Source organism: Cyprinodon tularosa, unplaced genomic scaffold, assembly GCF_016077235.1.
Source record: "Cyprinodon tularosa strain WSP-4 unplaced genomic scaffold, ASM1607723v1 ctg343, whole genome shotgun sequence".
NCBI classification, from domain to species: Eukaryota; Metazoa; Chordata; class Actinopteri; order Cyprinodontiformes; family Cyprinodontidae; genus Cyprinodon; species Cyprinodon tularosa.
Window position 1 is genome coordinate 140,250 of NW_024039056.1, and position 16,129 is coordinate 156,378.

Below are 16,129 nucleotides of genomic sequence, written 5' to 3' on the forward strand. Positions count from 1 at the left end.
AAACAAACAGCAAACATATTGATTGTTAAAATGTCTGCAGCAATTATTTATTGAAGTTCATTGTTTGCACATTAAAAGCAAATCTTACTCTTGTTATCCAGCTGAGCTCTGTATTTTGTGAAGCCCTTGAGGCGCACCCTCTGGCCAAGTAGATCCAGGAACTCCTCCAGTGCTGGTCCAGCGCTCTCATTGTTGTACATCTCCTCCTCAGTGCTCTGGCCCGCCTTGCAGTAAAGAACCCCCACCTTGTGCTGGAAGCTTAGCTGCAACATAAACAAATACCAACGAGTGAGTATCACTTCCTGCTGCTAAGATGTGGCTCAACATTATACGCTCACAACAGGCAAGTCCCTACTTTCCACTATGTTAGAGCTAAAACTTAAGGCCTTATAACCCTTTGAGTGGAGGGATGAAATCCCCTTTCATGAAGCCGGGCTCTGAGCTCTCAGGAGCTCTCTGAGCAGGGCATAAATTAAGCTGAGCTATTAGCTGTAACTTAAGCGCAGCTGTGGAGCAACAAGGGATTGCATTAGATACATTGAGCAACAGACATGGATTTATGCATTAGATTAAACCAGCTTCAATAACCATTTGCATTCTTATTTATGTATTTATTTATTTAATTACATTTTATAAAACCAACTTTTTATTTAATGGAGAATAAAAACATGCAAAATTAGCCCTAGAATTGGTGCCTGTAGTCATTTGTTTAAAGCTGCAGTTAAATACAAGATAAATGTAAACAAAAATTTTTCCTTCATTGGGAAAGAAAACAAATGATCTATAGACTGAAACCAATTTGAACCTTCCTTTTCCCTTTTACAGGTTATCAGTTCTCGGTGTACTCCCCATACTGTTGTCATGGTGACTGCTCTATCAGCAGGTCGGCTCTATGCTGAAGCTCCCGTCGTGATGGGAAGCTATTATATCTTGAAGCTCAGTGGAAACTGCATGATGTGCAATGATGTGGTCTTTTATTTTTCATTCGGAATTATAAGGATTTACTTAACCTCTAGGACCTCTTTACAGGTCGGTTAAAGGAAGGACAATCTCATTCACCTTTGGTGCACATTTGTCTGCTGCTCGAAAAATGACATTCAGGACATCTAAAACTCAGGAGTCACCTACTTGCAAAACTATTCATACTATGAACTTTTTCAAAGAGTTTTATTGAGTTTTTGGCTCATATGTCAACCAAAGTCTTGCATATTTATATCCCAAAAACAGAAAAGCATCACTGCAGCACAATGCTACCACTACCATGTTTCACATTGTGATAGTCTTTTCAATATAATGTGCAGTGATATTTTTTTCCCATTTAGCCAAAAATGCCATTTTTGGTCTCGTCTGACCAAGTCAAAATTTTCGACTTGTTTACTGCGTTTCTTATATGGTTAGTGGCAGACTGCAAACATTAGTTCTTATTACTTTCTTCCAACATTTTTTTAAATGATGACTAAAATGTCATCTAACCAATGTGCCGTGTTCCTTGGAATTAAATTTTTTTAACTAATCCTCACCGAATAAACATTTAACACACCATATAATATCAAAATAAAGGTGTAACCATACTAGGATTAAATTGCACACAATGGGACAGTTTACTGACTTAAAAAGCAGTTCTTTGTCTGGATTATATATATATATATATATATATATATATATATATATATATATATATATATATATATATATATATATATACATATATATATATATACATATATATACACATATACATATATATATATACATATATATACATATACATATATATATATACATATATATATATATACATATACATACATATATACACATATACATACATATATACACATATTTATATATATATATATATATATATATATATATATATATATATATATATATATATATATATATATATATATATATATATATATATCTCCATTACACGTTATGTTTTCCCCCCCACTACTTAACATAAAAATTAAACATGCCAATGTTTCAACCAAAAAAAAGGTATTTTGTGTGTAAGGGCTGTATAAATAGATTTACATCCAAAACTTTAAAAGGATTTGGCATTCTTGCAACAAAAGCATCCAATTTACAAATTATGTTGTGCTAAAAAATAAAATAAAAAATGAGCAAAGATATTTAATTCTTAATATCTAAAACAGGATTTCAGCCACTTTTCTTAAAAAAAGGTTTGTTTTATTTAGCCAAGTTGGATAAAATATTCAAAAGAAGACTCATAAGGAGGCTCCAAGCTTTTTTTCCCCTGATAAGTCATTGGCTCGAAAATATTGTTTTCAGTATGATGTGGAATAAGAGATATATATGTACATAAGATTTCCTGTTAAAAGATTTTAGAAGAGTAAGAATTTGCTTAGAACCTTTATTTAGAGGGATTTCATAAATAGAATTAAATGCAAATGTAAACAACAATCAGAATTTAAATGATTGATGTTTATATGATTTTATTTCCACTTTACAATTGCACTTCTTTTTGGTTGATGTTTGCATTTAAAGCCCAGGAAAACAAATCTTCTCACAATATTGTTCCATTTTGACTAAATATAAAAAATAAGAGAATTATTCTTAAAGAAAAATGTAGATAGGTTTTTCATAACAGAAGAGCTTTTTATGAGGAGGTGAGTTGAGGACATTTAAACATAGCAATATTATAGGAATAAATATATTTCTTTTCCACATCCTATTATCGTTCAAATTTTCTTAAGCATATTAAGCCATCTACAAAATCATCTTAGTGGAGGTTTTAAAGCTTACAAATCCAAAAAAACGGCATGCCTATTGAGTGCATGGAAAAATGAGGGCAACATTGTCCCAGGAGAGAGCCATGAGGCACCTGAGGGATACAGCTTTGCCCTGGCACAACATGCAACGCTAATGCGACATCTGCTTTCACTGCAATCTACTTATGATGCAAAAAAACATGGAACAGTAACTCCAAAAAGCCTTGCCACCAGAGGCAAGCCAAAGATATAACCTTCAGGGATGGCTAGACCCTTGTAAAAATTAGACAAACAAAGAGTGCCCTGAGGCTCTATTCCTCCTTTGTAACTCGACTGCACATCTAACCCTATGATAATAAAGATTCTTAATCTGTTACATGTATTATAAAGTAACATGCAATCCGAGAAGTAAACACTAAAGCTTTTTTTCACAAAACATTTCAATGATAAAACCTATAGCAACAGAGCATCTGTCAAAAAAACAAAAATTTAAAAGACTAATGACCTGGTTGCTGATATTCCCAAACCATTTTGTAACTCAACACACAAGGCAATCACCTCGACCAAAGCAGTATTTTACATTGCTTGCTCATCTCTTCCATCTTGAATAACTAAATATTAAAATCTTCCTGAAGAGCTTATCAGCATCCTATGGCATCAGTGAAACTCATTTTTAGGCACATTAACAGAGGAGTTGTCTCTATGCGTAAAACTGAAAGGATTCTAAAGGGTTTAGGAACCAGATTCTGATCTAGACAAGGAGCGGAAAAACAGAAGATTTTGGAGGAACTGATATATTTCTACCAACAGGGTAGTTTTTTTAATGTATTTAAAGCATTCACTCCTTATGAGGCTGTTGGGATCCTCAGGCTTGCCCACCAGAGGGCGCCGAGGATCCTCTTCTGCTCTTTGTATTTTTCCTTAGGGCTGGAGTTACTGTTGGGATCTGGAGATTACCCTCTGTCTCCAGCAGAGTGCGCCGTGGGTCTCCTAGGGCTGGAGTCTTCCTGCACACCTGTTGTTAATCGACTCATCAGGAGATCTCCCCTTTATAAGCTCCTGCCAGGCCTTGCTTCCACGCCGCAGTGTTGATCTTAGGTGGTTAGCTTCCTGAGCCTCTGTCACAGATTGAATCTTAGTTGTCTCTAGTGTGAGATCAGATTCTAATCTCTCCTTTGTCTGTGCCTCACTGGAACCCTGTCTCTGGTCTGAAGCTCTGGGAGAGCTGCATCACAGGAAACCTGTCTCTAGCCTGAAGCTCTAGGAGAGCTTATCCTGCTAATCTGCCCTGGTGAGCCAACCTGAAGGTTCCTATGTGGAATCACCCTGAAGAATCCTATGTGGATATTCCCTGTTGTTCTCTGCAATGAGCTGGAAGCTCACCCTGAAGAATCCTATGTGGAAATTCCCAGTCGTTCTCTGCAATGAGCTGGAAGCTCAGCCTGAAGAATCCTATGTGGATTTTCCTGTTGTTCTCTGCAGTGAGCTGGAAGCTCAGATCAAGGTCTGCCATGCTAAGCCTGAAGCTAGATGCTTAGCTTCTTATAAACTCTGCTAACCAACAGTCTCCGGTCCCAGTCAAGACTTTAGTGAACCAGCCCTGAACTTGTTCCAGATTAAGTTCTTTATTGTGTGCTTGTGAACCATATTTAACTCTGTTGAACTTTTACCCCGTTTTCCGTGTGTGTTCTGCATTTTGGGCTTAACTCAGAGACCCATCATGACAGAGGCAACATATAATGATAATGTTATGCTTTGATTAAAACTTAAAGATGGAATAAATAGCATTTCCCATTGGGTATCCTTAAACACACTTATTATTTCTGTTGCCTCCTTTAGAAATTAGAATTTACCACTTAGTAACTGAGAAAAGTGAGATGTTCTGCAGGGGTGTGTATGGATCAGAAGAGGTCAAAGTAATGAAAAGGATAGACAGCATCTAACTGGGTTACAGAGAAAAAGACTGGCTGTCCTGTGTAGTCTGATCCTACAGATGAACTTTGCCGCATACCTCGTAGCAAAGCACTGTCAAAAACTCTGCACACCAGATTATAACTGACAATGCATCAACCCTCCCATGAAGCTAAATGGCTAAGGAGTGGTTGGAGGAGCTGAAGAAATGCATTAGAGAATGCAAATATCCTAAACTGTTTCACAGTGGAGACCTTCAGGTGTGTCAGTGGCAAAGTTAAACAGCAAATGGAAGCAAACAGCTCCTCACATAACTAACAAAACACTCCACAACAAAAAACTAAAAAGGACAATTAACTGAATAAAACTACAGGAATGAAAGAAAATTTGAATAGACTGGTATTAGGATTAAAGTGAAGGATTAGATTAAATTAAGTGTGCATCACATTCATAAACATATATCTCTGATAGTACTTGAGAAAAAGAAAGAATGAGCATTTACAGAAAAATTTTTAAAAACATAATATAATTATTAGCACCCAATAGCAGATCACATGCTTGATGATCTGATTTAACACCAGAATGGGAATATATTTCTTTGAAGAAAGACATAGAAAACAATTGTTCTAATTGTTACAAAAGAAAGGCTCAGATTATATTTTTGATAGTATAAAATAATAGGATATTGTTGTCCCCCGTGTGTTGAAACTGGGTACATTTATAACTTTACATCTGTTGCTATGTGACTCATATTATGTTTAATTGAAAAAGGAAGATAGATGATTTTCAAGTTTGTTCAGTTCATAGCAATATCAGAAAAGAAAACATTGTGTTCAATGATAAAATAGGTTAGTTTCCATAGTAAAGAAACAAACAGAGCCTTACAACAACAACCCTAAGAGGTGGTAGAGCGCTTTCTTCAACTGGTACAACAAATCAGATTTAAAGTCAAATTACACCTAACAGTGGAACTGCATACCAGTTTATAAACTTGTGAGGGTTATTTAAAAAAAAACAGGAGCTCCTTTAGGCATTAAGGTAATTTGCAATGTCTTTCGTTATAAAAAGGCATTTCAGATTAAACAGCGTTATTTTTCTTGCATTTTTCTTGTTTCACTACACAGAAAAAGTAAATTATAACATCAATTATTGCATTCTTCTTCTGCAATACCAACTTCTCATTAATCAACTAAAGGTGCAGACCAAGTTCAGTTGATTGAAATGGTATCATATACATTTGCACTGAATATGATGTAATTGATTAAACTAGCAAATTAAAATATTACAAATTTTAACTTCTTTAGACTTTAGGGTTGAGGTATGTGAGAAGCAAGGTCAGCTAGAAGAGCTTTAGGCCTAAATTAGCTTGCACTATCCTATTTTGAATATATTACATTAAAATAAATGATCGTATCTAGATAGTGATGTCTGAAAAAACTTGTTAGAATTCTAGAATAAAACATGTGCAGAGAATAGAGAGTAAATCAACAAGTTTAGAGAGAATTAATCTTTGTACTTGACCACTTTTCATTTGCTTTTATTCTTCCACTGTAAAAATGTGCAAAAAAAACATGCAACTAAAGATCTAAAGGTTGGCTTTGTCATCACTTCTATAATGAGAGCCTTTCCCTTGTCAGTTAGAATGATGGGCACGCACTAATGAATGCAATTAGACTAATAAGTAGCAGATTCCCTGATAATAAAACATGGCTAATGCTTCCACTCCCATTGCCATCTTGTAGTTTCATTAGATGAGAAATGAAAGGCCCTAAGATCAGACAATGAATCTACCTGACACCTCTGACTGCAGAGAAAGACTTCTAGATGACACCATCCTCCACCTAAGAAACAACACATTCGCCTTTTCTGATGAAAGTCAGCTAATTAAAAGGAAGTTAATTTTGCAAGTCTTTCAGCTTTATCAGACAATGGTACCTATGTCATACCTCTATCACTGATAGCTGTAACAAATGTCAGATTTTATTTAATATACTAATTATATTAAAACAGCAATTAATAAAGCATTATTAATATGAATGTGGAGTCCATTTTGAGAAAGGTGTCTACTAGATGAAAGCATACATGCCTAAATCAACATGGAGTAAACAAGCTGTAGTTAACATTTTAGAATAATATTTAAATAATTTGAGGAAAAAATACATTCTAGGCTGGGAGATTCTGCCCCTATTCTAAGGTATGCTATCCAGAAAATGTTGCCTCTTTCTGTGTTGATACAGTTTCTCCATATTTAAATTAAAAGCTCCACCTGCATTTAGGGTCAAATCCAGACAAGTCAAAAGATGCACTGATGTATCAGGAAAGGATCGTAACAGTGCACTAAGACTAAGAAAGTAGAGCACATCACCCCAGTTCTAAAGTCCTTACACTGGCTCCCTGTATCTCAGAGAATAAACTTTAAAATACTTCTGTTAGTCTATAAATCTCTGAATGGCTTAGCACCTAAATACATCACAGACTTGCTATCAGTGTATCAACCCTCCAGACCACTCAGGTCTTCTGGCTCCAGCCTGCTCTGCATACCTAGAACCAGAACTAAACATGGAGAAGCAGCATTTAGTTCCTATGCTCCACTTATCTGGAACAAACTTCCAGAAAAAGTGCGGAAAGCCTGAGTTCCTTTAAATCAAGACTAAAAACACATTTGTTAAGGATTGTCTTTGACTGTTCTAGTTAAACAATTCAACTAAAACATATTTTCTTTAGTCCAACTGTTTTTAATATTCTTGTTTGTTTCTGCATTTTTTTATCTTATTTTATTTATTTTTTATTTTTTCCTACTTGCTTTGATTCTGTTTTATCTTCCTGTACTTTAATCATGTAAAGCCCTTTTCATTGTCTTTGTACTGAATTGTGCTATACAAATAAATTTGCCTTGCCTTGCCTTTCGTTTGTCTAGCCCAAACCAGTGCGAGGCCGGTTGGAATTTCAAACAGTGCTTCAATTTTTCTGATAAATAACAATTTGTAAGCCCTATCTGGTGTTTCTAGTAACACAAATACTCAGTGTGGAAGCTTTGTGAAGAATGCTAAATATATTCATTATCAAAGATTGCTTTAAAAAAGACCCCAGAGGTAAAGTAACAGTATTTATTATTAGGAAATAATATCGGAAAAGACACCCTTGAAATATATAAAATGCTTCTGTTTTAGTAATGCCACACAACCCTTAATAACTGCAGAAATAAACACCATCTAAAATGTTGAATTTGTATTGTTTTATCTTTGTTTTAAATAATCATCAGAAAGTGTGCTACAGCCCTAAACCTCCTACATGTACAGTGTGACATCACCTCTAGTTATGTATAAAATGACTCTGGCAAGGAGGGGTTTGAAATTCAGAAAATAATGAACTCTCCATTATTTTTTAAGTCATGTACGTTGGGTTTAAAGACAATTTTAAGTGACTTGTAGGTCTTAATGAGGAAGTACTGGGATGTTGATTCTACTTTCGACTAGAAATCAATCTAGGAAGTAACCCGCCTCTTTGATGGACGTAGATCCTAATGACTCTGCATTGATTAGTTAGATATAGGAAACTGATGGTTTTATATTTTTTAAAGTTTAATTTAAACCCCTCTATACAAACTATTTTGGGTGAGGTATAGGTGCACCATCCAATGTTAAACCTCTGTGTATATATTACATAAAGACACAGAAGACAGTTTATACTAAAATGGCAGAAGTGTTGCATATTGTAGAGCTTTGTGAATTTTCTTATGAGTGTCTTAATTTAAAAAAGGATTGTAGGTTATAGAGGTGTAATATTTGTGCTCTTGTTTTGATGGAATACCACATTAAAAATGTATCTCTACATTGAGTCAAAATTAGACTTTGAAGGCACTAATATTTAGAGCATAACCACTGAAATGAAAAAGTCCATAGTTTCCAAAAGTCACAAAGTATTCCCAGAACATTTTGGTCTTTTTTACCGTGGACTGGTTCAGTGTTGTTACCATTTTGAGTCTGTGTTTGCATTTATGACCCTGACTGTAAAATGGCATCCAAGTACTCACCCCTTGCTCATCCAGTTTGAGGAGCTGTTCTGGGACTTTGGGAGAGTTGAGGGCCAGCCTCAGACACTGGATATTAAGCTCTGGGATGACATATTCCAGAACTTCCTTCAGCGGCAGGCCGCGCGCCGTTCCATGCCTTGCCGTGGATGGAATGGCATCCTCTAGGATGGCTCCACGGAGGGTCGTCAACTGGCAGAGAAGATAAACAATCAACCTCAGTACGATGAACTGCAGTGTTTCAAACACAGTCCAACATTTCCAGTATGCTATAGTTGTCTCTTCGCTTATATTTATATTTGCCCTGTTATCCTACCTGGCTGCTCCATTATGATGCCTCCCAGCCACATTAAAGACTCATATTTTAAATAATTAAGCAGGCAATGCATACTAAGAGATTTTATACTTTTCAACCCAATAATGTGTTGGTTAAAAAAGATTATGACAGTGTCAATAAGCCTGAGCTGTTGTTTTGAAAATCAAAGACACGTTTACACCCATAAATCCCATTTCCGTCTACAAAGACTATGGACATCAGTGTCAGCAGTCAATGGCCATCTGAGAGAGAGGCTTTCTGAAAAGCAGATTACTTAACAGACTTAGAGTGAGAGAGGCAGTAGAGCAGACAGTCACAGAGGGCATTGGGGCTAAATGAGAGGAATTAACACAAACAGACGCTGCAGTGGTTCGGAAGTTAAAACACTGTCTGCAGGCAGCCTTCATGGCTGCCATGACCCAGATACATTGTTTTATCATGACCGTCTTCATTTAAACTGAGAAAGGTGCAGGATATCGGTGACATTTCCCTGACTGACACATCTGTTGCACTTGAATAATTCAGTGAGTGAGACCAACCAGCATCAATCAAGGAAAGCTCTTGTTGCACCAGGGACATTCAGGCTGTGCATATCACTTTTTGGATTAATCACGCAGTGAGTGCATGCATGTGCACGCCTGGGTGTGTGTTTAAGAGAGCGGGAGAGTGAAGATGATCACAGCAAACTCTGATTGACAGCACCAGTGCTTGCATGACTGACCAGGATGGTTGGACCCCTCCAGAAGGGTGGATTTTTTTCATGCTGCACGATTGACCCCTGAGCTGAATGACCTTAACGTTCTGAATACAATATATTAGTTTTGTTGCAGGTAAAACAAATCTTGTTTCTTTCTGCAGCATATTCCATAGGATGTCACTACATTCCTTAATTTTTCAGCGAGCCCCAATCATCAGTAAGCAGTGTCTAGTTAGCAGACTCCTGCCAAGATAGCACTTCCTGAGACCTATGAGCTCTTTTATAACAGATCATTTTTACAGCTCAAACATATATTTAAATAAACTGTAGAAAATAAATTTTTGTTACGATCCATCATATAATTAGACTAAGCATTTATTTTAGTAATTGCCCAATTAACCTGGGAGAGAATTTCCTAAAAACAAAATGTCTTCATCAAAAAATATACTTTGTCAGTACTTTTGTCGATTTTGGTCTTGGAGGGGTGGAGGTTGAGGGCCAACAGCACTTTAAAAATGTTCTTTATTTGCTGTAATTCTGTATTGTATTCTACATATTGATTGATCTCTCTTCCTTTCATTACATTTTATCTGTCTCTCCTCATTCATTTCACATTCTTTTTTATTTTTGATTTTCTTGATCTTTTCTGGCACACAGTCACCCAGCTTAAATTTTGCCCTTCAAACAGAGGTTGGCTGGAGTTTATTATCAGCCCAGGGCCTTGCTTTGATGCAGGCTTTTATTTGATCACAATACAGATGAAAGACAAACTGCAATTATAACATGATCACTTTATTTACAATACTAAAAGCACTTCTTTAAATTTTTATTATTATGCGTTTGTATCTATTCATGGTAGAATTAAAAACTACACAGCAGTTCTGCAACACGCCTTCATTTTATATGGCAGAGGAAAACCCTCAAACCATCACCCAGGAATCCTGCCAAAACTCCCCATGACATCTGCAGTCCCTTCTGCAGCAAAACAGCACTTCAACTCCAGTTTTATCAGACCAGAGGACGACTATAAAAAGATCATCAGTGAGCATTTGCAAACTGTACTTTTTGATTTGCTTTTGGAGTGATGGCTTCCTGCTCTCCTTTCAACCAATGTCGGTCCAGGACTCTTCGTAGCGGTTTAACATCAAGACCCGTTCATTTTAACGAGACATGACCTGTACTGGTCAAACAGGTTAAGCTGAAGTATTAGATAATTAGATAAATTTAAATATTGTAACTCAAAGGATGAATCAGAAATTTTACCTTGCTGAAGTTCACACATGAAAGCAGCACCTAAGGTGTTTTCCATCAAATCAGAAATAAGTGATTTTGTCAAATCCTAAGAGACCTAACAGATAAATTCAGTCTGATTCTACCTCAGAATGTGAAAAAACTAGTTGAACATTTTATTTTGTCATAAAAATGTAGTCTAAATGTTCATCAATATCTGATTTTCAATGTACACTCTGTTTTAGTCTTTACACTGTTTATTTGAAAGCTTACTATGAAATAATAAAGAGATCTATAGAGTTTATCCTCAATTTGGGGAAACTGTTAATTGACCTAAATGTTTTATTTTAAAGAGAAACGTCTTTTGAAAATATAGTATATAAGAAAAATCACAACTTAATACTTGTATTTTCTTCACTTTTACTGTCTGTCAGTCAACGCAAAGTGCGACTAAGATGTATTTCAGTCCTGCAGCCACCTCTGCCACAAGCTGCAGTTTAGTTTTTATAAGCTGAACAAAAGGTTGATTTTTACCTGACTGGTTCTGAAGGTGATCCGATAGTTATACTGCATTCCTTCTTTCTCCTTTCCGTCGTCCAGCCTCTCCCTGCGGACGCTCACCGCCACCGGTCCCAGATTCTCATCCACACCAAAGTAGTTCTGATGTTCTACAGACAACAACAAAAGCATTCTGTTATGAAGGATCATATCAAAAGGAAAAAAATGCACATTTTTGTTTGATGAGACATTGGTCAGTTACAAATATCAAGGTATACCATGGTTTTATAATGGATTTAAAAAATAATCGGACAGTTGATGCAGTTTCAAGAACTTTAGCTGAGATGTCAAAGAAAGTGTCAAAGTGAGAAAACGTTCTCCCTCTGCAAGCAACACGCCCCTCCGCTACCTGTTGCTGTAACATAGCCGAGCAAATGAATGAACTTTTTCAAGACTGAAAATACAGACAAATAAAGGGCAGTGTACGATACTTTCAATAACTGTACTAATGCTACAACTAGAACTGTACGACGGGTTTAAAAGTTCACATCTCACGATGTATGTTCTGTATGGCCCAACGTTCTGCTGCGATCTAACTGCTCACACTGCAGGTCCAAAAACCACACATCGGACTCAGCATCGAGTGATGGCGCTGGTCGGACTCGTCAACGTGGAAGAAGAACTCCCTTGTTTGCTCAAAGTTCTGGTAAATCGGCTATTAGCTTTGCTTCAACAACCGGATTTACCCAAGAACACCTCATGAGGGCCGAATGAATTTCAAACATGTTTGATTTTATCCCGACCTCACCATTCCTGATCAGGAGGTGTCATGAGAGGCTGATCGCCCCTCGGTACCCAATGCATACTTCACGACGCAGGACATATGATGAGGCTGAAACTCGACCCGATCCGTAAAATTCTGGCACACTGGAGAATCGGCCCGAAAAGGGCAAATCAAATTGTACAGTTTATGCCTTCATAATGATGTTTGTTTCCTAATATTCTCTGATGCCTTGTTTGAAAACCAGGATTTATGCTGAGATTAAAAAATATGAGAATTCTTAAGTAAAATCTAATAAAGTGACTTTAGAAGTTATTTGGTGGTACTGGTTTTATTTTGGGGTAAGCGAGTAAAAGTGGCTTGATAAAATGGACGCTTTTTCCAGATTTTAATATGTATGCAATTTATTCCAATGTTATCTTCTGTCCACTTCAACATCAAATAAATATTAAAATATATTATATTATTCAAAGTTATATTGTATCTTTAAATCTAAATTAGCAGCATTTGGATGTATAGTTTTCTATGTATTTATGTTGGCATTATAATACACAGGAGACATTTACAAAATGTCACTCAGAGCACAATGTCAAGTAAAAAATCTCATACAGCATCCTCCTATCTCTCATGACCCCAGACAAGATTAAGCAGGTATAGCTGATGGACCGGATTATCGGATGAACTCTCCGAGCAATTGCAATGAACGTTGATAAAGAGAGATTTGGATAAATTCTGAATTAAGGATTCGGCACAGTCAGACGATTACGGGAGGCACAGCCATTATTTCAATGACAGGTTATGTAAACAGCGAGAGCAAAAAGTTGGAAGAAAATTCAACATATTTGGTTTACAATTTCCGATAACAGATTTGGTAAACCCACTGATCTGTGCAAATCCATTTTAAAATACAGATGAGCAGATGATTACGACATTTCCTGGGAACATTCATTGCTTCCAGAAAATTCTCCCAAACCCAGACAGTTCACAAAAAATTAATAGATATGAATGATTGCTCTTGTTTTTCTGCGCTTTTTTTTTTTGCCTTTCAAAAAATCAGAACTTATTATACCTTACTCCCACAAGTTAGAAAATCGCCCTTAGTAGTAGACTTGTAATAATCTAATGTGCAGACAGTTCTGATCTACTATACATGGCAGTCCAACAAAGTTATAAACACAGTTGCTTGCTTTGAATATTTTTTAAATAGCTTTATAGTAAACACCTTAAAGGTGGTTTAAAATCTACAATTCAACCCGTTTGGTTTTATAGCGATAGCATTATTAAAACCAGGCCCAATTCAGTGTGTATAGACTGTACCTTGCACTTTAATAATGTTCTTTCCACAGTTATTGGCACCACTGGTAATACAATTTTTGGATAAAGAGTTTAAATGAATTAAGGTGTAATTGCATTTGAACAGGCTCAAATTACAGAAAAATTTTATAATCTAACCTTAACATACATTGAAGAAAAGGAAACTACACAGCTTGTCTTTGGAGCAAAAGCAGCGGCACTATTATTATACTGAGAGAACAGATTTGACAAGGTCGGATTATGCAGGGATAGGGATCTTTGCACAATAATTTACAGCAATCTTTCCAAAGAGCTAATGATGACATGCACTCTAAATGGCTGACATATACTTTGGAGAAAGAAACAGGACCAAAGCATCACATATCCTTCACCATACAAAGCAGAAGCTATTGGTGGCTATTCAGCACATTCAAGACACACATGCAGTATTTAGTGGCAATACTTTGAACCGTTTGACCAAATGACAATGTTCCATTTAAAGGATCATGTTTTAATTCAATTATATGAATTTTGAGTGAACTTGTCGGAAAATGTGACAAAAAAAGAAATAAAAATTGAAAGGCTTTTCCAGTCCGCTGGTTTGGATTGATTTAATTAGGCTATGCAAAGCAAAATTGTCAAAAGTTTATGCAAGACGTGGCTGTATTAATCAGGGTATAGACTTTGCAAACTACCATTGACCTCACATGTAATGAAAAGAGGTTTTCAGGAATGCGTTGGCATCTGAGTAGTTGTTGATCATGGAAGCCGTTTCAAGTTTAGCAGTTTCCATCAACCTTTCCTAACTTGAAACTTCAAAATGCAAATAATGAAAAAAACACAAATTAAAACAGATCTTTTTCCAGGCCTTTAGAAATGTTTAGAAAGCTTCAAGTCTTTGATTATTAGGGTAAGGAAGTAAAGCCTTTTTCCCAGTATTATTCCCAAAGGATATGGACAAAAGCATAACCCAAACCTTTGAGCATAAAGCTTTATCTTTTTTAACCTTTTCATAACATGAGGACCCAAATTTGGGTCCACAGCACTCGTCCCAAGATGGTTTTTAGACCTGTAACATATTCTCTGGGGTCTTGCCTTTATTTTGATACCAAAATAATTAAAATAAACTCTGTAGTTCTAGAGATATATTCAATTCATTTTGGGCATGTTATTTTCAAGCATATTTCTCGAAAAAAGGCCTAGTGTCCAAGATCTTATTCCTTAAAGCCCTCTACCACCCTGCATTTATATTTACTTTCTACTGTATTTTTGTGCATTTCATTGTATGTCTGTTGCTTGATAAAATCGTCGTAATTTTACATTCATTATACATTGGCACCACTAAAAAAACAAATTTGAATTTGATTTTTCCAAAATATTTTTATTAAAGACACTGATGTCATGCTTTCTTATTTACACAATAAACCAGCTGTTTTTGTTTTCTTTTTTGTTTTACTATCTTTCAAAGAGTCTGCATTTATTTTATGGTTCTATCAGGCAGTCAAATACCTTCACCTAGACAAAACCTTTGATTAGGCAGATCAAAAATAAAGGAAATCATCTAACTAGAAGTTTTTCAATAACACACAGGATAGAAAAGCCTGAAATAGAAAGCATTTATTTGTTAAGATGAAAATATAATACTGCTGTGGAGATGTATGAACTAAACTAAACTAAACACAAAACTGAATAATCAAACAACAGAACCTTGACTGTTAAAATTAGTAACCTTGCTCAGATGACTCTCATTGCAAATTAATGATATTGCATAAATTTTGTATTTATTTTATATTGATGTTTTTTTCATACTTTACCAAGTCACCAGGCACAATACAAATTCTAGATGTTTCAATGCCTTTTAGGAATTTGTCAGAATTCTAACTAATGTAATTACAAAAAACTAAACAAAAAAAAACAAAAAAACACTTCCTCCATGGGAACTGAAAAGGGGAATAATAATAATAAGAAGAAGTATCTATCTCTTTAAAACATGGACAGGAGTGGAGATCTGTGCCTGTTCAGCAAGGTCTTGAACAAACATGCTCTAATCCAGGCTAAAGCTGAGGAGATAGACCTGGATTCACCAGATCACAAACACAAAGATGTCAGCAGGGACTGAAAAATGTACAGGGAGTTCAGCTGAGAAAGCCTTGATACGTGCCATGTAGTGCACAAGCCTAAATAGGCACACACTTAGCTGTGTGTCGCTAACATTAAAGGGACGTACATGATTTATAAATTCAGTGCATAAAGCCAAAGGCAGGTTAGCTGACGATGTGTGACAAACAGCCAAGGGGCTTGATGAGGAATAAGGTCAATGTTTGGAGGTATATTTGACTCTATAGCAACTGTGTAGTGATTGAGAAGTCAGAATGCAATTTCCAATCAAAATCTTTAACTTATCTCTGGTGCTCATCATATCAAAGCATTTGCAAAACGGATTATTTGACAATCATGTCAACTGGGATTTATTTACTGTTATCTCTTATCCTGCTGACCCCAAAAAGCTCCAAAGATCCCTTAAATAAAATCCAACATTGACATTTTTTTTATCCTATGCCGACATCCCTTTCTCTAAAATGATCAGAAACTACCTACATGCATTGTGTGACTCCAGCCTCATGCATCAAAGGTT

At 35.9% G+C, this 16,129-nt stretch overlaps 1 protein-coding gene across 6 annotated transcripts in view; it reads right to left on the reverse strand.

Annotated features, from left to right (window-relative positions):
* Window positions 1–16,129, reverse strand: part of LOC119789674 (signal-induced proliferation-associated 1-like protein 2) — a 139,967-nt gene that overhangs the window by 68,607 nt on the left and 55,231 nt on the right. For all 6 annotated transcript variants that reach the window (XM_038294675.1, XM_038294679.1, XM_038294680.1 and 3 more), the window contains exons 3-5: window positions 11,457–11,590; window positions 8,683–8,871; window positions 89–263 (exon numbers count right to left, since the gene is read on the reverse strand). In XM_038294675.1, the coding sequence (XP_038150603.1) occupies window positions 89–263; window positions 8,683–8,871; window positions 11,457–11,590 (498 nt within the window). The remainder of the gene's footprint in view (window positions 1–88; window positions 264–8,682; window positions 8,872–11,456; window positions 11,591–16,129) is intronic.